This window comes from Syngnathus acus, chromosome 1, assembly GCF_901709675.1.
Source record: "Syngnathus acus chromosome 1, fSynAcu1.2, whole genome shotgun sequence".
Taxonomy (NCBI): domain Eukaryota; kingdom Metazoa; phylum Chordata; class Actinopteri; order Syngnathiformes; family Syngnathidae; genus Syngnathus; species Syngnathus acus.
In genome coordinates, this window is record NC_051087.1 from 13,067,269 (window position 1) to 13,094,691 (window position 27,423).

Sequence of the window (27,423 nt, forward strand, 5' to 3'; positions counted from 1 at the left end):
GGTGTCTGATTTTGTGGTTAGGTTTTAGTGGTGGGAACTTGTCCTGTATGAGCACACACGAGACGTGCTTATTGAAATGTGAGAGTATGCACTCTTAAAACTGCAAGCTTAAAAATTCGACCGACCCAGGGAGTTGGGTCAATTTGTCGGTCATATTTTTGACCCAAATCGGGTTGTTTTTTGACCCAGCAGTTTATCTCATTCTTTTCTCCTTTCTCTTTGTCTGTAATGTGATATTGGCCCGCAGCGATGTATGGCCGCGGTCGGGCCCGTCCCAGGTTCGACCGTCCACTCAGCGCCGCCGTGCCCTAGTGGCTACGGCTTCTCTGCCTGTGCAAATCGGCTAGGCATGGGCTGATATCTTTCCTGTGCTTGGCCCTAGCCGTCGGGACCGGCGTGACTCGGCCGCCCTGCTCATCCGGCTGGTGCTGACCGGGTCCCTGTGAGAGACCCTGGATGTGACTGACCTTCGCATGCCCATGGTGACGACCCACACCATCTCTCTCTCTCTCTCTCTCTCTCTCTCTCTCTCTCTCTCTCTCTCTCTCTCTCTCTCTCTCTCTCTCTCTCTGTCTGTCTATCTATCTGTCTATCTATCTGTCTGTGTGTTTGTCTAACTCTAATCTATCGTCACTTATAAACAAAGTAGTGAAGCCGCAAAAGGTGAAGCGTAAAGTGGCGAGGGATCACTGTAATTATCTCCTTCGAGTGCTATGTATCTCTGTCAGCAATGGCGCTCCACCAGGCTAGGGGGTGCTATATCCCCATCAGCCAAAAGTAGTCCCTCCAGCAATTCATTTGATATTAGTGTTCATTTGATGTTAGTGTATAGGATTAGTGTTCAAAAAAGGCTCAGATTATACACTGATGCCCCTATTTTGGTAGGCACCTCTCACTGGGTGTTCCAGGTGACCAAGGGCGGGGACAATAGTTTCCAGACTGTGAAAAGTTGTGGTGCGGGTCATGTGATGCAATTTTTAAATGATCAAGAAACATTGATGCACTGGGAAAGACAAGACAAAGTGCCCTTTATTAACAAAATCGGCCCCTAATTTAAGCAGTTCTCAAAGACAAGTGGAGGTAAAACCGAGACAGCTTTAGTTAATGACCCGTGATGATTGACGGCTGTATTCACTTAAAGTAAAACAGCATTGACTATGTCTAACATTAAGCAAGCTCAAAGCTTAAGAGTGATTTGCATGGCGGGAGTCAGGTGGCAACAATTGACCGATATTCAATTTAAGATCAGTGTTATATTTAAGAGTCCGTCCATGCATTTGCTGCAATCCTTATGTCAGGCTCATGGGTGAGCTGCAGCCTATCCCAGCTGACTTTGGGTAAAAGACATCACTTGTGGACTTGTCACTGTTCAGTGTCAGAAAACACACTTGCCCCAAATCAAAACTGAACCCATGCTACCTGCACTAAAATCAGGCAAGTGTACCACGACACGGTCAGTGAGTGACTCTGTTGCTTAAGAGTACTGAATGAAAATGTCAACATTGATAATGAAGACCTCTAGGGGGGAGTTTGTAGCATGGATTTTCTAATGTTAAAACACATAGGTAGTGTTAAAAACAAACAAAATGTTTACTCCACATTGACAGTTCCACATTTCTGTAGAAATGAGACTTTGTCCCTTCCACCTGTATTGTTGTAGCCAAACACTGTGCAGTTTTTCACGATTTTTTGACATTGGTTATCACATTTATCTTTTCAAATGGCCAATAAGCAGTGGAACAAAACAATGCTTAAACCTCCAGTCAGTCCTGATGTGTGCAATGTCACAGAAAAACCACAAAGAAAGTCTATCATGAGTTAGAATTTTTATTAACTGCCGACAATAAATGAGCAACTTAAATTCTCTGGCACATGGCCCTTAATAGTTCATTCATTATTATGCCTGTAAAGAATAGGAATCAATATGTTCACAGTGCTAACACTTGTTCTTTGTTGCTCATAAACATTCCAACATGCACCAAGGGTCAAATTCCACTTCACATTTTTTGTGGTTAACGCAGTCAGCGGCAGGGGAAGCCGAATCACAAAAGAAAGTAAGTAAACATCTTAATGGTATTTATTTGTGTTACACAGAGAGTTAGATTTTAGCGTAGTAAGTATAATCAACAAGTTATGTCTACTCTGTGATCAAAAATGGGTTGTCTTAGCCAATGAGTAATGCCACAATAATTTCTTTGAGGCAGTTCTGTTCATTGCTAATGAAAGTGATAGTGTCGTAAAGAGTGAAAACCTATAAAACTGTTCCAGATGAGTACTTCTGACCACTTCAATGAGGTATTCAACTTTATATGTAGTATCTTTGTATATTACACAGTGCAAGCCCACATAATCATACTCAGTGCCAGCAACTCAAGTATAGTAATATGCAAAAAAGCTCAGGTTTTAGTTTTTTTTTTTTTCAAATAAATTTGTGTCTTGTAGATTGCTTGCATTTTATTACCATAACAAACTGCAGCCTTTTGTGACCTAAAGTATACGGAGGTGTCTCATGATAATGCTTCCTCCACTAAAAACCCTCAGTCACACTCACAACGCCACGAAGGCTGCAGTCATTTCAGGGGTGATTGTAAGGTTAGTAAAACATGGGCTGTAATGAACGATTCACCCAAGTCCAATTCGAGTTTCAATTTCAGTTCCTGATTTTGAGTCGTTTGAGGAGTTTAGAAAATAAAATTGTATATGTACTTAATCTTATGTTCTTCTCACTGAATGTATTACATGATTACATCTTATGTGCATTTGTACAGCAAAGGATTTTTGTGTTGTATTGTATTGTGTGACAAAGAACGACCAGTCCTAATCATTTTCTTCACAGATTGTTTGACACAGGATGCAGTAAAACGAAACTGCAAAGCTATTTTAAGTATTTTTCTACTTTCAATTTCTGCTTCAGTGACAATAGACCATCTTATCTTTTGTTTCATGAATGATTACAGAATGCTGCCCTCTAAATACACAGCCGCCCACTCACTCCCACCTCATGCTGTGATGCAGTTGGCAAAGGCATGGCTTGCGGAGGACACACCAAACTTCGATCCTGCGGGAGTGTGTGTGGGCTCACAGCAGGTGGAGGCGAGGTTGTTGTGTAAAAGCCCACACAGTATTTTGGCAGGAAGTCCCTTCTTCACAGCAGTGTTCACTGAAGTCGGCTGTACCGTGGATTGGCTTCACCGGGATGGAGATGAAATTGGTCAGTATTGAATGCGATCAGATTAGCTAAAAAAAACGCAGATACACTCTGAGCTCATCCAAAAAGTGTGAATTTGAGCAGTCCTATTCACCGTTGCATGTTGTCTCCACTATCTTAACCAGAAACATATTTATAATGCACTGTATTTTTTTTTTTGTGATGATGGATGTTGGCACTCTCTGCAGTTCGGTTACAATTACATTACTAGGAGATTGGGATTGGAGTACCGGAGTCAAAGCAAACATACTGACATATTCCATCTTTGCTTAGTGGTGGAAAGGCCAATATGCTCTGCCTCGACTGTTATTTCTTCATGTACATATTGTACATAATGTGATGCACATCACATTCATGATACATATTATTTTATATAGTTGGGAAAACCTATTTCCTACCCTTCACAAACATTCATCTGTGCGGGGAATCATTTAATGTGGTATAAAATGTTAAGGCAAGAAACATTGTTAGCATCATCATAAAAATACTTGTAGGGCTAACTGTAGACAATTAAATGTGAACCACAGGGCCAGATCCTGTCACGCTTACTGCTGTGGTTCGAGGCCCGGCCAGATGCCTCCTCCTGGGTGAAAGGCCAGCTCTAAACTGTCTTGCTCGAGCCTCAGGGATCGCCACTCGATGTTCTCAACTCAGGAAACTGGCAAGAGCAGGAGGATGGCACGGAGAAGTGGCAGGCACACGGAAAACAACCCCTGGCTTCCGCCTGGTGGAGAAGTACGCTATGCTGGTGGGTACTGTGTCCATGCACAGGCAGGACTTGAGTGGAATGGTCATGCTGAAGGACAACCATGTCTGGGCTTCAGGAAGCATCACAGAGGTGGGCATGCTGCATTTTGAGTGGAAATCAATCAACCAATCAATCAATCGACCGATCAATAACTCAATCAATCAATTGATCAATCAATCATTCCAATCATTTTCTGTTCTCCAGGCTGTGAAAGCTGCCAGATCAGTGTGTGGTTTCAGCAGTAAGATTGAAGTGGAGTGTCGCTCCACAGAGGAGGCCATGGAGGCTGCCACAGCAGGAGCAGACATAGTTATGCTTGACAACTTCCAGCCACAGGTACACAGTATATCATGACAGAACTTGCAGTATTTCCCTTACAAAAATCAACAACCAACAATAAAATACGATACTACAGGTGCTTCATGTTGCAGCTGCTTCTCTGAAACAAGAATTCCCAGCTCTCTTGATAGAAGCCAGTGGAGGGGTGACACCAGATAACCTACACGAGTATTTCTCTCCTTGTGTAGATATCATTTCCCTGGGATGTATTACACAAGGGTGCCCAGTTGTGGACTTCTCACTAAAGGTTCAAAAACCTATTCCTTAGTCTTCCCTCTATGAAGGATTAGCACCCAAAACGTATTGTGCATTCACAAAAATGAAATGTAACTATTTATTAACAATAAAAACGTGAGTGGTTAAAGAGACGTATCACAATAGGAAAAAGAAACTCATTCTAGAACAGTTGAAATTTATTTAGGGGTCAATCAGAGAAACATTAAACGGTAACAGATGTGTGCTGACTCCCATTATATGTACATGTAATTGCTTAATCCAGAACATAGCCGCATCCCAATCTATAAAAGACATTAGTAGGTATGTATGCACGCACGCACACGCACACACACGCACGCACGCACGCACGCACGCACGCACGCACGCACGCACGCACGCACGCACGCACACACACACACACACACACACACACACACAAAAGGTCAAGAAATTAAATCAATTAACTCTTGATAATGCAGAGCTGTGAAATTAAATTCATTCCAAGTCCTTAAGCATCAACTACAACCACATCATAAAGCTGACTGAGAAAATATAAGATGTGCAAAAGTGTTACTATGTGGCTAAAAGGTGCCACCTTTGAAGAATGTAAATTATAAAACAGATTCTGCTTTAATTATTTTTGGGGGGTTACAGAATAACTCTTATCAACATTGCTTCATAATGTTGATGACATCTGTATTCATCTACGATTCAAGGAATATTTAAATACAATGAAAAAAAAACGTATTTTTTTGTGGTTCCAAACACAGGGTTATGTTTATTTTTGTGTTACAATGACGTACTTTATGTTGTAATAAAGTTGTTTGCCCCTTGACCAAAATAAAGCATCAGTTCATTTGACAGCAAATGTTTGTGTTTCTGCAAAATGATCATTTAGCACAGTATGAACAAATGTTTGTAGGCTGTCTGACAAAACTGAAGTCCACAAAAATGGCAAAACTCTATCATTCACAACTCATTCATTCATTGGTCCGGTCTACGCCAAGGCTCTTTTAAATATGTTTTAATTTTGTCCATTTGTGAAAATTGGATTATGGTCGTTGGATTATAGGGGCAAACAGAAACTTGGGAGTCATTTTGTTTCTGCCTGGCCCCCCACACGTATGACAAATTCTTCTAGTTCTCACATTGCAAAGGAGGAAGAACATTTCACAAGATGAGATTCTCACACCCAGAAGCCACAGACGTGTAAAGTGAAAGTTTTCCCAAAGAGACCAAAATGTTACAATTACAAGGTGGCTTTGCAGAGTTATTATTACTCTCTTAACTGCAGTGATTAATGTTAGTTTGTTTCCTTTTTGTTTTTTATGTTTTTTTTTTCATTTGATTTTGTTTATTTTGACAAGTACAACACACTTATTACAACTTCATTTAACTTTTTTTTACATGACTTGTCGAAAAGGGACGAAGCAAGGATTGAAGCAATTCTGCTCATCCAGTCCCGTCCCGATTACAACCAAGGGTTTCACTGCCAGACACACAATCTACATTACTACAGTACTACCTATAATACTACGATAATCATGAAAAAAAAAAAAAAAGAAAACAGAAATTTGACCAGGATAACATATGATTTGAATACATCAATAACAAATAAAGTAGAAGTTTAAATATGATTTGAATAGAGCAATGACTTGAATACAGAAATAACAAATAAAATATTGGCAAGATTTTATGTGAGTAATAATGAAAGAAGTCAACACGAAGTGTCACAACCACCTGTTAAAGGAAACGCCTGAGACCGGAAGCATTGCAGAGGCCCCACAGTGAACCTTGTCTTTGTATGGAGAACTGCAACCAGAAAGATGTGTGTTCAGCTTTGCCTCTTCCTCTTCATGTGGACTGTTGGTAAGTTATCTACATTTTAAATTTTAAGTAAGACAATTTTGATGTATAAATCAAAGGATACCGATGCAGAGATAAATAACATTTTTGTGTGTATCTGGAATGTTCAAACTTGTTGCCTCTGCAAGACGCTCAAAGAAGCAAGGGAAGCTAGAAATGTTTTGACTTGAATACGGTAAAACTAACCAAGCATGCAAGCATTTATATGGTACACTGGTTACATAATGTAGTTATTTTTAATAACTACATACTGTTTGACAAGGTTTTTTGTTAAAAGTTTTGATAAGGCAAAGACATAGTTACAGATTTTATGAGCTCCTTGAAGAAACATAAAAGGAACATCCTATATTTGGTTAGCTTGTTCATGGAAGTGAACAACTGTGTTTGCCAATTAAATCACTGAGGTTTGTATGGACTAAGCAGTTGCAATCACAACTCCAATTCTTAATGGAGTTCTTAATGGAGTTCGGCCAGAAAATTTCAAGAGATATATGTACACACAAAGTAATACGCGTTTGAACAGTTTGTCATATTCAAAACCCTGAGCCAGACTTTTTTTTTTTCTCACAAACTGTAGCACTCCCTGTGTCTTTGACATTTAACATTGACACCACAAACCCTAAAGTCTACCAAGGCAACCAAAAAGATTTCTTTGGGTACAAAGTGCTTCAATTCGCATCTGGCTCCAATAAGGGGTAAGTTGGTTTCTTCTTTTACTTTTTATTCCATGTATTTTTGTGGTTCAATTGACCTTGCTTGTAATTCAAAATACATCAGTCTCTGAGAGATATTTCACCAGTATCACATCTACCGTAAATTTCGGAGTATAAGCCGCGACTTTTTTCTCAAATTTTGAACCCTGCGGCTTATAGTCCGGTGCGGTTTATATAGGATTTTTTCCATGATTTTTGTGATGACTTGATCACTTTTATACACTCGTAAAAAGGCTGTGGACCGCTGTTGTGCGGCACCGCTTTGCTGGGTGGAGGGATGTATAACACGGTCACTGGGGAAAAACGTGGTGTGTTGATCGCATGTCCATCCGCCAGGCAAATAGTGCCGTAAAATTTACACAAAGATGAGACAGAACGAGATTAAGACGGACATTACTGAAAGGAAGCTTCTATACACAAACCGTCATTATGGGGGACAAAAGAGATGCATATGATGCCGCTTTTAAGCTACAGGCAGTCGATGTTGATGACATTGTGTTGCGTCACCCTTTTCTTTATTTCGTGGTCCCGTCTACTCTGGAGCTATACGTGTCGCTCGCTAGTTTAATGGAATTTAGCGCTTCGTGCATTAATAAAATTAGCATGAACAGACCCTCATTATGGAAAATGCTAGAAGAAATGCATAAAACCGACGACGAAAGAGATACTGAGAAAGTGTGTGGCAAAGGATAACTAACGCTATTCCAATCGGAAGACTTCGATGGTTTCAATGCACAGGAGGAAGATGAAGACGATGAAGCTCTTTTTTGTACTTTTACTTGTATGCTTTTTTAATCAGCCCTGTTAGTGCTGTGCTACCGTGTTGCTGCTGTGTTACCGCAGCGTCTCAGTGACTTTTACCGGTATGTTTTATTTAATCAAACCCTATTAGTACTGTGTTACTTCCGTGTTTGGAAAGAAATGTTAAGGTATGTTATTAAAACTTTAAAAAAGCTTTTTGTGTCCAGTCTTTCTTTGTTAATAACTCGCGTGCACACTTCCGTGTTGCTGCGGTACTACTGCTGCGTCACAGGCAATGTTTAGAAAGACATGTTAAAGTATGTTATTAAAACTTTAAAAAGGCTTTCTTTGTAAAAAAACTCGTGTGCACGTGCGGCTTATAGTCCGGTGCGGCTTATATAAGAAAAAAATCAAAATATCCCCGGATTTTAGCTGGTGCGGCTTATAGTCCGGTGCGGTTTATAGTCCGGAAATTACGGTAACTCATCCATATGAGTGTTTTTCTCATCCTCAGAATACTTGTCACCGCACCGCTTTACAATAATGGATCTGGGGCAGTATGCAAACCAGATGATAGCCAAACTACAAAGTGCTTCAACCCACAAGGTACAGTATGCGATGAAGACTGTATGATGCCTTGGAATCACAACGAAGAGACTTTGATTGTTAATGAAACAGCAGAGGCAGAATTCTAAAAAAAAAAAAAAAAAATCAGACAAAAGTTCATTATATCTGTATATTTGCAGACTACTTGCTGGTTCAATGATCCATTTCATTGACAGGAATGTACCAGTAGAATTCTTCAAAATGTGGAATGACTCAGCCCGAAAATCCAGAATTATATCCACACATTTTATTCATTCTATGTGTTCTATTTTATACTAATAGTAATGCGCAACAGGTGTGGGGGTCACTATGATTTTTGTAAAATCCGGCTCACGGTGCCTCTCACCTTCAGACGTGCACATGTCAGAGATAATAATAATGGTACCACTGAAATGCTATTGTCACAGGACTCTCATTTGAAGACAAAGAATTACAAGTCAAGCACCTTGGACTGTCCATAGCTGAAGACCCGATACACTCGCAGTTCACTGTAAGAATACCACAAATGATTTATTGCCATATTCATGCCACGCGATTTTCACTTTTGTTTCGTAAATAAATAATCATGTTTTTGCTTCGTGCATTTGTCTTCTGTTTGTTTCTTTGTGATTGTTCACTTTCATGTTTTATGTCTTGTCATAACACCCGTTCTTTGCTTTTTCTGTGAATAATGACATTAACTGAATAGAGATCAAGTGTCAAAAAAAGGGGCAAGAAACCCTACCACAGTTTGTGGTCTCTGTAGTCGCTACTTTCTTGGTCAGGATGCGACCGCTGCTCATTTCAGTCTCTGTAAATCATCAAATATCGCATTGGGCTTCCTGTTTCTTTAAAAGTGTGTACCAAATTGTCATTGCTCAAAATGTAATCTAGCCACAAATTTTTGATACAACCTTTGTCACCCATGCTCTCATGAAGGTTTGCAGCCCTTACGTGGCTCATGAATGTTATGACAACTCCTACCTGAACAGTGTCTGCTTCAAAGTGACAGAGGATCTTCAGGAGATCACCTCTTTTAAACCGATCTTTCAAGGTAAGTGATGTGAAATGTTAAATCTCTAAACATTGCTACTGATTTTGTCCAAAAAGATTTTCCAGAATTAATGTATTCTCGTTGTAGAATGCAGAAAGAAGACTGTAGATCTCGTCTTCCTCTTTGATGGGTCACTTAGCATGGATGAGAATGACTTTAACAAGAATAAAGACTTCATATTGGACATAATGAATAGCCTCAAAAACACTTCAATCAAGGTTAGTGGCGCATCAACAGAGTTGTGATGTTTACAGTGGAAGATTCAAAGACAAACATAATCTGTTCTGTGACACTGGTCCCCATTAAAGTTGCCCTGATTTTAAAACAAATTGAGAATAGGGTGAAGCAGTCACCGTATATTGGAGGGGTTTGTATGTCCCAATGATCCTAGGAGTTAAATTGTCAAGGGCTTTATATCTCTGATTGGGCAAACAGGTCCTGAGTTAGGAACCAGACAAAGTATGGCCTCCATGATGAATAAAATTAATGTGCACCATTTACCCTTACCCAGTCCCCTTGAGAGGGGTTGGACTCTCTTCCACTCTGGAGTTGCTCACAGAGCAAGTGTGGGCATACCTATTGGCACTTATATGTGTCCAGCACATTTTGTGTGAACTCCGTGTTGTACAATGTTTGGGTAGTTTGACTTCAGAGGCTCCACTGTATTTAACACGTAAAGTCATTGTATGTTTTTCAGTTTGCAGCAGTTCAGTTTTCCAGCTCTCACAGAACAGTCTTTGATTTCATTGACTACCAAAATGGAAATGCAGAAAAACAACTTAGAGCGGAACCTCATATGGACAGCCTCACCAACACCCACCAAGCCCTCAGATTTGTATTGTAAGTAGTATGAAAACTGCATGGCAATGGCAACAATCTACTGCGAGATTGTTTTTCAGTGTTAGGACCTGGGAGACTTGTCATGATTAAGGGAAAAGCGAATGCAGCAGTATACAAAAAACCTGCTCCAGGGTTTTCAGGACCTCAGACTGGGGCAAAGGTTTACCTCCCAACAGGATAATGACAAAGGAGTGGCTTCAGGAGAACTCTGTGAATGTCCTTGAGTCGCTAAGCCATCATAGTTGAATCGGGGCAAACATGTCTGGAACACTGGTGGAGCTGGGATTTTTTCCTTGGGGGTCTGAGCATAATTTTCAAAAAGATGCACCAACAAAGTATTGAGCAAAAGCTGTGAATACCATATTAATAATATGTGAAAATGTTTTATTCATTTACTTATTTTAGTAAATTGGCAAAAAAGACAGTTTTCTTCACATGGAACAATGGAGTGTCGAAATTGTAAAACATTTTGTTCCCTTTTGGAATGAGGCTATACAATGTGGGAAAACTGAAGGGCAAAATCGAGAGAGACAAAAGAAGATTGTAGTAATTCTTTTTGCAATTTAACATACAGTACATACAGGTCATAAATATTATTCTTTTGGGAATTATGAACGGAAACACAATTTGTACCTTTTTTCCCCCCAACAGGACAAACCTCTTTGAAAATAAACAGGCTGGAGCCTCATCCGATGCAATCAAAGTTCTGGTCCTAATCACAGATGGAGATCCAAGTGACGACGATAGAGACGCAAATTACGTTATCAACACCTATACTGAAAAACGTATCATTCGATTTGTTATTGGGGTCAGAGAATTTCAGTTTATTGTTGAGAACAGTGAAAACATGTATTGTTTGGTTGAACAACTCCCATACTAAATTTGAATTCAAATTGGACAAGTTGCATTGAGTCAAAACGAATATAGAAGTAATATGTTCTTTGTTTTTGCTGTGGTTTCAGGTCAAAATTAAAAGCCTAAATAAAGTGAATCCTATTGCCTCAGACCCAAAGGACAAATATGCTTATAAAATTGAGAATTATGAAGGGCTCACAGGATTACTGGAAAACTTTCAAGAACACATATTTAACATAGAAGGAGACAACAAAGTGGCTCGGGCCCAAGACATGAACAATGAAATGTCGCAGAGGGGATTCAGTGCTGCATTCTACAAGGTAAGCGACCTCTATCAATGGGGAAGTCAAGTCAAAGTTTTCTTTACAATAATATGTTCTATGCAAGCACACTTGTCTAAACAGTTCAGATTCATATAATGTTTGTGGAATGTCAATTAAGTAGAAAAATCTACCCCATCTCAGGGGTCGACTATTTTGAATTGTACTGACAGATATGCTGGTGACTGAAAATGACATCATAGGGCCTAAGGACGCAGCTTGTGAATGTCACGTGACCAAACCCAGAAACCTGGTGAGCCCTGACATACTTTAATGTCATTTTCAGTCACCGGCAAGGAGCTGTACGAGGCATAATGGCAACCTCCTGAGATGGATAAAAACGGGGGAAATTTTATGCTTGATTCAAATTCCACACAAACGCAACATTCATCACCAAGTTTAGATTATTGGGGGTCCTAGAACACATTATTATAAAGAAAATGTTGGCTTGGCTCACTTCACTTTCCACAGTTTAGCCTGAAGCTTATCTAATTGTCATTCTAACATAGTGCCAGTAATTCCTGTATTCCCACCAGAGATTTTCATTTTACTATTCAATTATGATAATGGTGATGAAATGTAATGTCGTGATTCCCCATTACAGGACACCTTAATTCTGGGTTCAGTGGGATCAAACAGCTGGCGTGGTGCTCTGTACGAACGCCAAGCTCAAATGGAGACAGAGATTGAAGATCCGCAAATGCAGATGGACTCTTACATGGGTAATGGTTCTTTCTTTATCATTTATGCTAGTGCGGTATAGGCTATACTATTTCGACACATCAGCGTCCATGTGGAGGTTGAAAATCCCTTGGATCCTTTTTATAGTGAAACCTTCATATAGTCACAATCCAAGTCAACGTCCCTCGACCTTGTGATTCTTAACCCTCCACCGACACATCAAATGAAATGCTTCTGCCACATGTGGTTCCTGCATGTAGTATATCACAGTCAAGAGGTTCTGGGTTTGACTCTGCTCGGGCCTTTTTCCAGGCACTCATTCCATAGTCCAAAATCCTGCATTTTAAGATAATGGAATTATAAACGGCCCAAAGGTTCACACTTTTGGGAAGTTTGAGTGTCCATGTGAGTTTCAGTCATACTGTATATGTACCTTGCCCAGCTCTTCCATGACCCTGAACTGGATAAGCGGAAGAAAACAAATAAACACTGTACCTTCTATTTTAAGGGCCAAACTGTTACAATAAAACAATTGTTAAAGGTATGAATGACCAGTACATGTTAAAATTCCCAACTGTCATACAAAAAATAAAACTAAAGACCAATAAAATCCAACACCCATTGATGACCTGTGAAATATAAATTGCTTGCATTGCCGAGAGGAGCCAGAAGCTGGATTCTCAGTTTTTTACAACGCTCGTAATTGTCGTCCATGAATGTATAAATTAAAAGCTGCATAGTCAAATATAAAAGATAATGGTTATACATTCCAGGTGGCTCGGTGGCGCACTGGGTAGCACGTCCGCCTCACAGTTAGGAGGGTGCGGGTTCGATTCCACCTCCGGCCCTCCCTGTGTGGAGTTTGCATGTTCTCCCCGGGCCCGCGTGGGTTTTCTCCGGGCACTCCGGTTTCCTCCCACATCCCAAAAACATGCTTGGTAGGCTGATTGAGCACTCCAAATTGTCCCTAGGTGTGAGTGCGAGTGTGAATGGTTGTGTGTCTCTGTGTGCCCTGCGATTGGCTGGCAACCGGTTCAGTGTGTCCCCCGCCTACTGCCCGATGACGCTGGGATAGGCTCCAGCACACCCGCGACCCCCGTGGTCTAAGCGGTACAGAAAATGGATGGATGGATGGGTTATACATTCCCTCCCTTAATTGATGATGCGCAAGGTAGCAAATGAAGTGGCAAACACGCACAAATCCATGTTCTCACCCATGTCCAACTTCCCTGTAACAACATTAGCAGATTTAAAAAAATAAAAGCACTTATAACCTGACTACCAGTAGTCATATTTATAGCATTCAACATTCCAGTAATGTATAACCTGTAATGTGTATTTTCTTGCAGGATACTCCGTTTCTGTGGGACAGGTGAATGGGGTTCCACTATATTTCACAGGTGCACCAAGATTTGAGCATGTAGGACAAATTGTACTTTTTGCGCGTAACGGGAACAGCTGGAATGTAAGCCAACGAATAAACGGGGAGCAGGTTGGTGAAATTCACAGAATTTATTGTATGTAGTCAAGTATTATGCATAAAAAAAATCATTTTTTAATTTGACTTTAGAAAAAAATGTTTTTAAAATTCAAAATGACAACGGAGTAGTTCGTAGCTACAGAAAAGAACCTAGAGAAATATTCCTCTTTCAAAACACCCGCTGCTTTTTAGAATTTTTTTTAAAGTAACAGACATATACCGTTTTTTTCCATGTATAATGCGCCCCCATGTATAATACGCACCCTAAAAATGGCATGCTGATGCTGGAAAAAAGCCTGTACCCATGTATAATACGCACCCAAATTTTTATTTTTTATTTTTTTAAATTTTATTTTATTTTTTTAAAGTCCCAATGATCGTCACACACGCGTCTGGGTGTGGTGAAATTTGTCCTCTGCATTTGACCCATCCCCGTGTGATTTTGATCCATCCCCTGGGGGAGAGGGGAGCAGTGAGCAGCAGCGGCGCCGCGCTCGGGAATCATTTGGTGATCTAACCTCCCAATTCCAACCCTTAATGCTGAGTGCCAAGCAGGGAGGCAATGGGTCCCATTTTTATAGTCTTTGGTATGACCCGGCCGGGTTACTTAAGTCCGTAAACATAAAATTATTTCAGAAAAAAGATCATCTTTGGGAACAACCAAATGTTATTCTGCCGGTCAGTATCACTGCGCATGCAGTAGCAAACTCGATAGCGAAGAAATATGTGAGACTCTCAACGGGATCACCAATATTTGAGTGGTTCCAGTTATTTATCACAATTATTTATTATAATAATAATAATATATATAATATATATAATAATTATTTATTTATTATTCACAATTGTCATGGTGATCTTTCTGGTGATTTCTTAACTAGGCTGGATGTATTTTTTTTGTTGGCGTTGATTTCTCCGACTGCCCAGAAAGGCACCACCGCAATCAGTTAGGTTAAAATGAAAAGAGAGGAAAGTGACGTTGTAAAAAACCATCCGTGACAAGATTTTCTTCAAAAATTGTTGTACCATGATTTTCTTCACAAAAAAAAAAAAAAAAGAATTTTTTTTTTTTTTTTTAAATTGTACCCATGTATAATGCGCACCCCAGATTTTAGGACAATAAATTAGTTAAATTTTGCGCATTATACATGGAAAAAAACGGTATTTGTTTTCCAAAATGTCCATGCAGATTGGTTCCTACTTTGGGGCAGACCTTTGCACTGTAGACGTGGACTCGGACGGTAACAGTGATTTTCTCCTGGTGGGAGCACCACTGTTTTACCACCCTCAGGAGAAGTCTGAGGGACAAATCTACGTCTACATGCTAACTGATGAGGTGAGCTGGAATGCGAATTAAGAACTAATGAATCGATGAATATGCTTAAAAGGTTGCTTTCTCCAGATGCTGCTAAAAAGGGAAATAAATGTAACCCAACTGTCCAAGGGGAGATTTGGTACCAGCATAGCCAGTCTTGCAGATCTGAATGGAGACGGGCTGCGAGATGTTGCAGTTGGGGCTCCTCTTGAGGATGCTAATGCGGGGGCAGTGTACATCTACTTTGGGGACAGACACCAAGGGATACGCAGTGTTTATAGTCAGGTGAGACATACTGTTTGTATAACACTGTAACTTGAAGGGACTGTCTTTGGTTAATACAAGTCAGACAACTGCTGCAACTTCCTGTCTGAAACAGTTAACTCCACCATCCCTTAGTTATTAAAAGTTGCTATTTTAAACCATCCCTTGACATACGATTAGGTACACTTGCAGAAGTCCAAAACAGATCAATATACTGTTCGCTGTGACAACAGCAATATAGAGAGCAGGCACTATATTGAGAGCAGTGTGTTAATTATCATCCCTGAAGTTAGCTGTAGGATAGAAACACTGCATCATACTTTATGTGAACAGATTGAGCGTATTGCCCTGTGATTGGCTGGCAACCAGTTAGGGTGTACCCCGCCCCGCCTACTGCCCGATAACTCCTAGGCTAGGTTCCTGACCCCTGTGGAGACAAGCGGTACGGAAAATAGATGGATGGACATTGAGCATATACAACACTGTGAACTAAAACCACAATAAAAACCTTTTTTTTTATTGTTAAAACTGCTTTGAGTATCATTAAAATTTTGCATTATCTTTGGAAAGTTGGACTCATTGATACAGCTATTGTATTGGATCTCTATGTTCCTGGCCAATGAATTTGCAGTATTAATACATACCAGAAATGTATCTCCCATTCCAGAGAATCTTAGGGCGGGAAATAAAACACGGGATGAGATTCTTTGGGCAGGCCATAAACGGAAACATTGACCTCGGAGATGATGCTCTACCAGACATTGTTGTTGGGTCCTATGGAGCAGCTGTTGTCTTAAGGTATGAATATCATATGTTAGGGTTGATAGCTCTAACATCATATTCTGCTACTGTGAAGACCTGTATATGTGTATGGGCAACCCGTTATTATTCTGCCAATCATCAGTTGAAATGGTGACAGTTTTTCCGAATATAATTCCTCCATAGACAGTACTGTACTGTATATACAGTACATATCGCTGGCGTCTGGCAACTCTTTAGATCGGTCAAATTGCAACACCCATGTGTCGACTGACCAGTGGGATAGCTTTGTGAAAAGGCCGGTGTGAGACAAACATGCTAACCAGTGTTCCACCGTGCTGCCATAAATTTATGATAACTTAACGATAACTAATAAATGAATCATGCATTTGAATAAAAAATATAAAATTATATAATATATAACATATAATAATATATCTATGTATATAAATATAAATATATAATAAATAATAAAATTGATAAATTAATGATAACTCTTAAAATTCTTTACCAATTTTGACATGAATTGACTTGTTAGAAACAGCAGAAAAGCTGATCTAATACCAGTCATGTGAGTAATTTTATAATCAGGCTTTCCGACATTCACTTTAAAGGTAAGACGAAATGCTTTTTTTAATTTCAGAGATAGAGATAAGCAAAAATCAAAAACATCACCACCAATAACAATGAACTTAAGTTAATGAAGCTTAATTTAGATTGTTTTTTCTATCAAATTTTTGAACAGAGTGAAATTGATTGAAGCATAATTAAAAGCTTTGAAAACAAATATTGATGTTGAAAAATTAAATTGTCATATTTGTATAGAATAAAAGAAATATAGGCTAATCTTCTATTTTGGACATTTTCAAATCCGACTCCAGAGGAGTAGTGGCTCATCAATCGTGAAACTCACCGCACATCACTGTTTCAGAACCTGAAGACTGTTTATATCCTCATTAAAAGTATTCAATAGGTACCCAATAAGTTTGCTGTATGCAATAAGTATGTACATCTAAAATCTCCCCCCCTCTTGTTTATTCCAGGTCCAGGCCCATTGTTAATGCTATAGCTCGTCTGTCTTTTCAGCCAAAGGAAATTAGCATTGACCAATTTGACTGCTCGACGAACACAGACACGATTTTACCCATGGTTAACTTAACAGTCTGCTTTGGAATAGTAGAAACAACAAAGAGTAAACCAGGTAAGAATGATGACCCCTTAAATTAAAAAATGCAAAATTCCAGCACTAGCTCTGTTGTTTTAATTACTGTATCAAATTTCACAGTGGTCATTTTGACATTGTAAACAAATAGCAAATAGAAGGGCAGATCAACTTACCAGGGACATATAAAAGTATAGAATTATTTTCCACCAATTTTCCACATTTTAGATTTGGTGAGTTTCAGGACAAAGTTGTTGTTAGGATTTATTGTTCATATTAATGCAGCATTAATAGAACAAGTTCCCTGATAAGAATGGCAGCGTCTATCTGTTTGTTGACTTCCATGAATCAGGAAGTAGCTTGCTAACTAATCAACATTTGAGTAGGCAAACACGATTATGGTACGCCAGCTTTTTTTTTTTGGTCGCTTGCCTTGGTGGAGGGCTCCACTTGACTGAGTTATGTATGGTCATTATTCAATGAGCAGGCACAACATTATGAGCACACAGCAAAATACAACAGATGCATCAAATAATTTGCCACAACAAGGGTAACATTGTTCAATTGGATTGACCCTGTCAGAGAGTAGTAGTAATAGTAGTAGTAGTAGTAATCATAATTCTTGTAGTTGTAGTTTGCAGTAGTGTAGAACTGTGCTGCATCATAATGAGAGCTGTTCCTAATATGCTTTACTGTCTGATGTGGTAACCACAATATTAAACATCACGCTCAATATGTACTACAGTTGTAACTCTGCAACTTGGTATTCTTTAAAGTAGATCATAAGGCCATGCATACAGTAAAGTCAATTAAGTTAGTACTGCATTTTGGTAAAGGTACGGGGTCGGTTAATGACCAATCACAGCTCAGCTTGCAAACATCACATGACTAAATTGAGACAACTGGTGAGCCGCGATTGGTTGTTAATTGAGACCTGGCAACTGTTATGTGATTTTCAGTCGAGAGTCAAAATGGCCGCCCCTTAAGATGTTTAAAAAAGGGTGGATTTTGCCACTTGATTCATATTCCGCAAACACAATATTAATCCGAATATTGTATTGAGACGTGAGGTTGCATAGAACATTTTGAGGAAAATAATCAATCAATCAATCAATCAATCAATCAATCAATCAATCAATCAATCAATCAATCAATCAATCAATCAATCAATCCATCCATCATCAATCAATTTGTAATGAGGCTTGCATAAAATGTGGCAAAATAAAGTAAAGCACTGTGAATACTTTGTGCATGCACTGTAATCCGAAAACTTGTGTCTGCAGGGTCCACAAAGTTAGGACTAAACATTTCATACATGCTTGATGTGGATCCAATGAGACAATCACATCGAGGTTTCTTCAGTCAGAGTGACAGTAAATCAAGAAGTCTTACTTTCACCTATGAATTGCTGGAGAAAGACAAATGCTTCCTGTACCTCATCTACATGCCAGTATGAATGCATTCATGCAATTACTCCTGTGTTCTAAAAATACTTAAAAAAGAGCATTTCTGGTCTAGTAAGTATGTCTCAGTTGTACTTTTCCCCTCCTAGATATGTGTGAAAGACACACTGTCACCTCTCAGCATCAAATTAAACTTCTCCCAGGTGGACAGTCAGCATGCAGATGTTGTCCTCAATGCAGATGGCAAAACACAAGCTGTAGTCGAGGTAGCAGCTGTGACATCACTGATGTATATTTTCATTTTAGCATGCGTTAATAGTATGTACTGATCATTTCAAACTATACATGTAGGTCCCTTTTGAAAGAAAGTGTAAAAAGAATGACACCTGTATTGCTGAAATCGAAGTGGACTTCAACTTCTTGTAAGTATATCTTGCTAGTGCAGCACAGCATATTCATACATTTAAAATATATGCTGTATCCTTTAGGACTCCAACATTACTGGTGGCTGAAGAATCTTACTTTAACATGTCCATTACAATAGCCAATCATGGTGACGACTCATACAACACCAGCTTGACTATGTACTACCCCCCAGGCCTCTCCTACTCCAGGATGTCTCAAATTCTTACACAGGTATAACTGCCAAAAAATATTGATCACAAAAGACCAAGTTGAATATATCAGTATGAATATTATACTTTTAAAACAATGACAGGCCACAAGACGAACGCCCCACAACTGCGATGATCTGGAAGAAGTATTTGACAAAACAATATGTGGAATCAGCCTTCCTGTGTATCGCAGCAGATCAACCGTGAGTTCAACTTAAGCACAATTTAAGCACGCAACCTCATGACATAGTAGCGAGCAAAATTGAACCACATGTCCAACGAAATGTCCGTGGGCCCAAAAAAGCACAAGTATCCTCATAGATTTGTTTCATAATACGATTGGAAAAATGGAAAATGATTTAGCCATAAAGCCGCACTTAAACTCACTTGAATATGCACTTATAATTTCTTTTATTGAACTGTTTCTTTCTGCTTGTCTAACGTCATTCTTTTTTTCTGCATGTGAAGGCAACATTTCAGAGCTCTTTCCAAATCTCCACCAATTATCAATGGAATGACACTATTGCAATTAGTGTGGTTGCGAAAAGGTAGATGTCTTTGCTATGGTTTTACTCATGTTTGAACATTTTCCTACTCTTTAAAAATGTCTGCCTGTTTTGTATTCTCAGTGATAATAACAACTCCACCATGTCTAACCTGACCAAGATGCTTCCAGTACAATATGAAATAAAAATGGCAATAACAGTGTAAGTCCTTATTAACAGGATTGTTACCTTGTGAGACTTGTGCTTTTCCTATACATACAGAGTTTATGGTCTCTTTCCGCCATATTTACAATCAGTAAATGGAAGGGGTCGTGACTTTTGGCTCGTCACTTGTCAGCGAGTCACTCACATGATTTGTGTCGCAATTTGTAACGCAGATGCACTTTCTGACGCAACCTTATACCAACCTTTATACCTGGCCAACCTTTATACCCGGCCTTAGAATCGGCAGTAGTTGGGCAATTGCACAGGGGTCGAGAACCAAACTAGTAAATGAAAAAAAGAGAAATATAAAAAATACATTTCAATATAAAATGTGCACTGTGCAGTGGGTGAAATCAGTCGGTGTAAAACTAGAAGCTTAGACACAAGCTCTAGCTTCGCACTAACCAGCAAATAGAACGAAACAACAAATGGATTCAAAATTGACCAAAAACAATAAGTAGTTCTGGAAATGGATTGATGGTTGACTCAAAAGACCCTGGGATCCTCCTTTATATACCTACTGCATTGTTTTTTGTTGTTGATTTTTCAGAAAAGAGGACACCACCACTTATGTGAACTTCACAGAAGAGGACACAGGCCCCAAAAAGATGTTTATTATATATAAGGTGAAACCAATAATTTAACTAGAGGTAGACATCTATTTAAACATGAGTTGATTATGGCAACAAGTACTGCTAACACCGGAGGTTAATATTTACTATCATGACTTCATACTAGCAACTCGACCACTTTAGAGGTGCGGGTGAGAGGTTAAACTTAAATGTTTAATGTATTTTTAGCATATAGATGCTGTCACGGCAGGATACCAGTTTCCCTTCCACATCCTTGTTAAAAATGCACATTCACTCTTGGCAGGTGGATAACCCTGGCTGGAAAGCCTTTCCTGTGAATGTGTCTCTGAGCTTTCCAACTAAACTCCAATACAACTTTGAATTTGAAAATTATCAAGTCTTTGTACATCAGGTAACTTTCATAGTTCCACAAAACCGATAGCTGTCTGCATGTTGACATTTACATTAGTCTTTATTCAATTGTATCTTTTTTCTCAAGAACAAAAGTCAGTGCAAAAACATGACTGCAATCAATTCTGAAGTAAGTCAAATAAATCTCACAGTTGTCCATTTACAAATGATGTTAACTCAAACTGATTTCTCCCTTCGTTTTTAGTATTGTTCCCCAGAAAAACACTGCAAAATCATTGAGTGTGACACTGTCATGCTGGAGAGTGCATCGTCCACCGAGTTTGTATTGTCTGGAGATGTACAATTTAGCAATCTTGAGGCGCGTGCGCAGGTAAGTACTAATTTCCTTCATGCACTCACACAGAAAAGCTATGCCACATGTAGCTAATCTGGCAACTGATAAAACTCCCACTTTGCAGAATAAGGCATTTCTGAAAAGATATACTGGAGACATTGGAGAGGTCAAGTTCAAAAGCATGATCCACATTGATTACGACCAACAACGATATGTACTGGATTCCTCTCATGAACAAGAGGTATGTTCACATCAATCTGGCTCCAGGTAGCATTTTTGACATTACTGCTATGCTAATGATGTTCAAATGGTCACACTGTGATGCAAAGACTAAAGGACTGTCACATGAAAAGAGAGATGCCATGTGGAATGAGAACAACCCCACACAGAAATTGGTATGTTTTGCTGGACATATTTTGCTCACAAAAAAATACCACCAAGTAATCATCATCATAAATCACATACATATACTATATACTTCATTTTTCATCTGTCAACAGACTGAAGTTCACGTTGAGTTCATCATTTCGCCTGATAAACTATTCATAATACTCACGGGAACTGGATTTGGACTTTCACTTTTGATTCTTGTTACCATCATCATGTACAAGGTGAGTGATCTGAATGTCAGTGGGTGGATTCTACTCAAATTCCTCTTCTCATCATTTGTTTTGTGTACAAAGCTGGGATGTTTCAAGAGAAAAACAGTCCAGTATTATCAAGAGCAGGAAGAAGAGGCTGGCCTTCAGATGGGAGCTGCCACTCAGAACAATGGTTGTACCAGCCAGCCCGGAAATGACGTGCCTGCTGAAGAAAAAACACTTCTTGAAGGCAACCAGCCGGCTGACACTGAGACAGCACCGGAATAAATGACCATGGCTGGACCAATACAGTCAAGTAACTCATGGACAAACCTGTATGGATCACTGTCAAGAAAACAGTCATCATATACTGTCATCAAACTGTCCAACTACCATAATTTGGGGTGATTAATTTACTATTTTACGTGGCGTTTCTTACTGGTTGAGTTGACGTGTCTGGATGTTCTTTGCTGGGTTAAAGTTTTTTTTCCCCTCAGCCCCAGGATGAAATGTGGTTCTGCTGAGCACATGACTTGCCTTTTAGCCAATGAAGGATAGAGCAGCAGATCTATATAACCCCGGATGACATGAGTGATGCAATTTTCTAGTAATCATTGTATGTACTGTATAGGCAATTATTGAAAGTAATGACTCTGTCAAGCACTAGACATCATGTTGGTACACATAGAATTTTAATTTTCTTATTTAAAAAAATGTAGGTATTCTGTCCAAAATGATATTTGCAAATGATAACAGCCGTTTTTGTCCTATTGGATTCATTGAGCTGCAACTGAGGTATTTCAAGGCTCAGTGAGTGGTTGGTGCAAAGCTTGCCTGGTTGAATGTACAAGCTCACCCATTGTCTCGTGCTCTCATATAGTGACAGAAAAGGCAAGGTTGCAAATTTAGCTGATGGAAATCAAGTTCTTTGACAGTGTCTGGACTTCACTTTAGAGTTGGCGTGAAATGCTTGGCTATCTGAGAATGAACTGAGGTGACTCGGATGTGAAATTTGGATACATCCCTTATGTGTTTGGTATGTCAATGCATATCATGGACACATCAGAGCCTACATCACACAACAGACTTGGGTGCACTGTGTCCCCTATGTAGGTGGAACTGGTGAAGTTGGCTTCGGCCAAAGAGGTATGGACATGAGTTAGACTACTGCGCCTACAGAATTGGCCTTGTTAAGTGGAGAATATTGGATGGACTGATGTGTGAAAATTTACACTGAATGTCAAAATAACAGATCTGAAATTCCAGTTTTACAGCAACAAGGGTGAAAAATAGTAACCACACAAAAATTAAAAAAATATCAGTCAAAAATCTTCATTATGCTGCTTCAAAGTTGTTGATTTGTTGGGATGTCGAAACTGACCGTTGTCGGCAAAATAATAACTGTCATCATGATGAATTCAGATCACATGCATATAGTTTTACAATCAATAGGTATACAGTAGAACCCCGGATCTCAATGCTAATTCGTTCCAGAAGGATCGTCAAGAAGCAAAGTCAACGCGTTCCGAAGCAATTTGTCCAATTTTGTCTAAAACAGTACATAAGACCACAAAAACAATGAAAATACTGTACAGCAAAAGCCTGGAGCACAGCCTTACATGGTCCATAAGCAGCGTTTGACATGTCGGACATTTAAAAGACAAATACTGATATAAAGATAAATTAACATGACAAAATAACACTATTTAAACACAAAACGTACTTATCCATGGTAGAAGAGCATTAGTCCTGGAAATAATGTCCCAGAAGCGATTCAATGTGAATGAAAGGATGGCTTTTGTTTACAAATACCGTGTGACGAATGTAAAAGCACACAGGCACTCATTGCTCTCGTGTCATTGCGAATGTGCGGAAGTTGAGCAAGTGTCTTGCATCTCTGAAAAAGCTCCCGCATTAAAGCTTGCTCTTATACAGATTCGTGACCCAGCCTCTTAAATATAACATAAAGCAGCTCTCTTTTTACAGTTGTTATAGCGTGAACTCAAATCTTCAGCGTGCACCCCCGTGATCTTGACGTCTAGCGCGTGCAGCTTTCCGGAAGCGAACCGCACACGACCACAGTGAGGCGTCACAGTGGTTTAAAACAACGTCAACTAACGTCGGATTACAAAGTGTTGTTCGAGATGAGAGGCAAACACAGACATTATGCGTCGAAAACCTTAAAATATGTCAACTACCGACGTGGTCGACTTCTGGGGTTCCACTGTATCATTGAGATACTAAGCATGAGTGGCCTCTTACATTATGTGTTCAAAGGGAAAGTCAACCCCCAGATTTTCTTTGTAACAATGTTCTGTACAATCAAACAAGTCAGAACACAGTGTTCTGATTGTTTTGTTTGTGGAATATGAATTAGACAGGCAAAATATGTTTTTATCCATTTTACCTCTCGCTGTGGCCTGACAATGACATCGCAGGTTGCCTGTCTCAGGTCGCAACCAATCACAGCTTATTATATGCTTTTACATTCTGACCAGAAGTTAAGGCCACCATGCCATGCGAGAGTCCATTGCAGATGAAGAGTTTTATTTGTGTGTTGCTCAAACCTCATTGAGTGTCTTGGTTATTTCTGAGCTGTACTTCTAGCTCACGTAATCGCAGTTTGTGTTCATTCATCTGTGTCCTAAAATGTAGAATGACATAATCACAGGTAAGTCAACTGCACGTTTCAACATTAATTTTACTCATTAAATGAATTCCATATCTTGTTCAGTTCTTACGTGAGATGTTGAATTCTGGCTTCAAAGGCCTTTGTAATGTTTGTTGCCTCATCTTTTGAGCGTTGAATACTTCTCTGCTGTGCTGCGAGGAGATGCATCTTCTCAGCCTGTAAATTACGGCTTCTCTCCTCCAGCATCAGTATTTGTGCGTTGAATGTCTGCTCCTTCAACTTGCACTCTTGCTCCATCTGCATTATCTGGGAATGGGCAGCAGAACAAAAAGGATTCTTATATTCAAACGGAAAAAGGTTGCAATAACTCTTTTTTAATGTGTTGGTGAATTAAAAACAAATCTGCTTCATGAACTGGCTGTGAATTCTGAATAAGTAGTAATCCAAAAGAAATAAATTAACATAACACAGCGGAGCCTTTATTATAGTGTTAGTCTTGCATTGGGGAAATTAGTTGCACACATGCATAAGAATATCAAAGAATGAAAAGAATCTATGAATATAATTCCAACATCTGGGAAAATAATGAACAGAATCAGAGCAGCAATTTATGCGGCAACTGTAAAAGAAATGATGAATATTGTTGAATTTATGCAGTAATCATACAGAATATGATTCAACTCATCCTAGATTCATCCCACAAGTTGGTACCAGAATGTAAAAAAACAGGCACATCGTCATTTTTGTGCTAGGGCAATGGACTGGTCCAGCAGTAATTTGTTAATTTGGTAGATGTGCTATGTCTGACTGGGGGTACTTGCCGTCCTCCCTAGCATATCTGCAAATTTGGTAACTAAAAGTAGACTCAATTTTAGACTCGGTAAAAGCAGATCTAACTCGTGGCGCACGTGGTGTAAAGAAATTTTGGTGTATTTGATTTCGGCACAGGCAGACACATTTTTTTCTAGGTCATAGCAGTAGTATTTGATTGAAAGCTTACATTCAAGCGGTGTGCAATTTCAGCACATTCTGCAGACATGTTTGATAGCAGAGAAATGTTCTGCTATAGTTTATTGATTAAATTTATTGTACTTTGTGTTGTTTTATTTAGCTGTCCTTTAAAAACTTGAAACAATTTACCAGATTTTTGGTCTTGTTTTGATTCAGCAAGGTTCTTCTCTGATGTTCATCAATCTCCCTGCGGAGTTGCATGTTCTCCTGTTGCAGCTGGAGTCGCTCCTCACTGATACGGTCAAACTCCTTCCGAGCTGCGGCCAAACTGCTCTGCAGACGATGTATTTCCTCCTGACTGCACAGCAGCTCTTCATTGTTGCTGTAGATGGGAGAAAAAGACAACCGCTGCCTGTGGCTGACTTGGTGTCATGTAGCTTGGAAGCAAGCTGTAACAATTAAATAATAAAAAAAGAACACTCACTCACTCAATTTCAAACTTTTTTACTTTGCTTTGAGCATTTTGCAGAGTGGCGCTCATGTCGTCTCTTATCCTCTCTGCATTTAGGCATCTCAGCTCAAGAGCATTGATCTTTTCAAGGTCTTGCTCTGTCCGGTATTTTGTCATCTGAAAGAAACACAAAATGCAAAACTTGTCATACGTAAAACCTTAAAATACACACAAAAAAATCTTCCAACTTCCATTTCATGCAAAGTACCTTCTCCAGTTCCTTCTCAACGGCTTTTTTGTCTTGCTTGCACCTCTCGATTTGAATGTCTTTGATTGCACACTCCTGGAGAGAGTTGGGGCGAGTTACAATAAGAGAGAGCAGTGTAGAGGCTGTACACTGACTGGAACACCAGTTGAGATGAGAGCAAATTAAATCTCAAAGGGTTTTACCGTTTGCAAATGGGACAACTCTTCTATCATGTGCAGGAGTTCAACGTTGCACTGCTCTCGCACATTATCTACCTGGTGAATATACAAGTCATAGTTCACTCACACTTGTATATACATATATATATATATATATACATATATATATATATATATATATATATATATATATATATATATATATATATATGGTATAATATGGTGTACACACACATACACACACATACACGCAATTTCTTCCATGCATGTGTACCTCCTTCCTGGTGCGGACAGCAGCTTCCTGGATTAACTGTTGGATAGCCTTATCTTTACTCTCCAGATCCATTGTCTTCTGCCCCTCTTTAACCAATGCCTGAAAGGGGAAACACACACACACACACACACACACACACACACACACACACACACACACACACACACACACACACACACACACACACACACACACACACAATCATTGCTTAAAGGAAGAGAAAACTTGAACAACTTTTAACTTTTTCAACTTTTTCAATTTGTTAATGTTTTAGCAGGATTGGGGACCCAAGTGCAGGAAAGCAAACGAGGAGTGCAAATATGGCAAGTTTAATAAAACGATACATGAATAAGGTACTTCGGTATTGAAAATGCAAAACGCAACAAAAGTCCAAAATAAAAAAGGGCAGTGTAATCAAAATTCAGGAAAGCAGCTTGGAACTCATGATAGGCCAAATGAAGCAGTGCTTTGGAGCATTCTTGAAGAAAAGTGGGCATGCTAAATGTAGCCCCGAATCGAAGCATGTATGAGGTCCAAAAAAAAAATCATGTGACAGATGACAGACTGGTCCTTCCATGTACCATTGCCTCATATGTAACCCTGGGGGCGTTTGTCATTTTCTTAAAGGTAGTTGACAAGTCACACTGTGCATTAGAAAATATTTGAGTGCTCATGTACTTAGTGGATGTTTTCATTGTTTTTTTTATATACGTATACCTTTTGCAAAGACTGTCAATCAAGTCCTAATCGCGGGTTCGAGGCTCATTTTTTGTAATGTTAGGAGCTCATATTTATTCAGGGTTGCTCATAAACATAATGTTAAATTACACTACAGTTTAAAAGTTTGGGGTCACCCAGGAAATTTAGTGTATTCCATGAAAACTAACATAATTGCTCAAGGGTTTTCTAATCATACATTAGCCTTCTAACACAATTAGCAAACACAATGGACCATTG

At 39.3% G+C, this 27,423-nt stretch overlaps 3 protein-coding genes across 4 annotated transcripts; 2 read left to right on the forward strand and 1 right to left on the reverse strand.

Annotated features, from left to right (window-relative positions):
• Positions 1-1,959: 1,959 nt before the first annotated feature.
• On the forward strand, positions 1,960-5,379 carry LOC119128227 (nicotinate-nucleotide pyrophosphorylase [carboxylating]-like). Its single transcript, XM_037260482.1, has 5 exons — positions 1,960-2,054; positions 2,958-3,211; positions 3,736-4,046; positions 4,161-4,292; positions 4,372-5,379. The coding sequence occupies exons 2-5, from the start codon at positions 2,959-2,961 to the stop codon at positions 4,561-4,563; spliced, it is 888 nt and encodes a 295-aa protein (XP_037116377.1). The 5' UTR covers positions 1,960-2,054; position 2,958; the 3' UTR covers positions 4,564-5,379.
• An 855-nt stretch (positions 5,380-6,234) lies between these two features.
• On the forward strand, positions 6,235-23,194 carry zmp:0000001082 (integrin alpha-D). 2 transcript variants are annotated; one of them, XM_037260060.1, is made up of 30 exons: positions 6,235-6,380; positions 6,955-7,072; positions 8,346-8,437; positions 8,845-8,927; positions 9,356-9,470; positions 9,558-9,688; positions 10,168-10,310; positions 10,962-11,118; positions 11,273-11,485; positions 12,090-12,207; positions 13,516-13,658; positions 14,836-14,982; positions 15,049-15,246; positions 15,893-16,023; positions 17,028-17,185; positions 18,430-18,596; positions 18,699-18,815; positions 18,901-18,971; positions 19,038-19,185; positions 19,268-19,366; positions 19,632-19,711; positions 19,793-19,870; positions 20,424-20,499; positions 20,750-20,857; positions 20,945-20,986; positions 21,062-21,187; positions 21,276-21,392; positions 21,481-21,546; positions 21,652-21,762; positions 21,835-23,194. In XM_037260060.1, exons 1-30 carry the CDS (start codon positions 6,338-6,340, stop codon positions 22,018-22,020), a joined length of 3,582 nt encoding a protein of 1,193 aa, XP_037115955.1. In that variant the 5' UTR covers positions 6,235-6,337; the 3' UTR covers positions 22,021-23,194. The 2 variants fall into 2 exon arrangements, with proteins under 2 accessions (XP_037115955.1, XP_037115956.1); XM_037260061.1 differs by lacking the exon at positions 21,481-21,546.
• Positions 20,447-26,559, reverse strand: LOC119128239 (sodium channel and clathrin linker 1-like). The gene is made up of 8 exons (XM_037260496.1): positions 26,467-26,559; positions 26,217-26,288; positions 26,035-26,109; positions 25,804-25,943; positions 25,505-25,697; positions 24,474-24,670; positions 24,300-24,376; positions 20,447-21,958 (listed from the first exon to the last, which is right to left on the reverse strand). Exons 1-7 carry the CDS (start codon positions 26,536-26,538, stop codon positions 24,301-24,303), a joined length of 825 nt encoding a protein of 274 aa, XP_037116391.1. The 5' UTR covers positions 26,539-26,559; the 3' UTR covers positions 20,447-21,958; position 24,300.
• Positions 26,560-27,423: the final 864 nt, after the last annotated feature.

What these genes read in the sequence shown, in the direction of transcription:
- LOC119128227 (XM_037260482.1), top strand. Translation starts at nt 2,959, where the DNA reads ATGCTGCCCTCTAAATACACAGCCGCCCACTCACTCCCACCTCATGCT. An exon ending in CCGGGATGGAGATGAAATTG is followed by an intron (nt 3,212 to 3,735) that starts GTCAGTATTGAA and finishes TGTGAACCACAG; the next exon opens with GGCCAGATCCTGTCACGCTT. An exon ending in CTTCAGGAAGCATCACAGAG is followed by an intron (nt 4,047 to 4,160) that starts GTGGGCATGCTG and finishes TCTGTTCTCCAG; the next exon opens with GCTGTGAAAGCTGCCAGATC.
- zmp:0000001082 (XM_037260060.1), top strand. Translation starts at nt 6,338, where the DNA reads ATGTGTGTTCAGCTTTGCCTCTTCCTCTTCATGTGGACTGTTG. An exon ending in AAACACAAGCTGTAGTCGAG is followed by an intron (nt 18,816 to 18,900) that starts GTAGCAGCTGTG and finishes CTATACATGTAG; the next exon opens with GTCCCTTTTGAAAGAAAGTG. An exon ending in ATCTTGAGGCGCGTGCGCAG is followed by an intron (nt 21,188 to 21,275) that starts GTAAGTACTAAT and finishes CCCACTTTGCAG; the next exon opens with AATAAGGCATTTCTGAAAAG.
- LOC119128239 (XM_037260496.1), bottom strand. Translation starts at nt 26,538, where the DNA reads ATGGATCTGGAGAGTAAAGATAAGGCTATCCAACAGTTAATCCAGGAA. An exon ending in AAAACAAGACCAAAAATCTG is followed by an intron (nt 24,671 to 25,504) that starts GTAAATTGTTTC and finishes GCCCATTCCCAG; the next exon opens with ATAATGCAGATGGAGCAAGA. An exon ending in GCCAGAATTCAACATCTCAC is followed by an intron (nt 24,377 to 24,473) that starts GTAAGAACTGAA and finishes TCTACATTTTAG; the next exon opens with GACACAGATGAATGAACACA.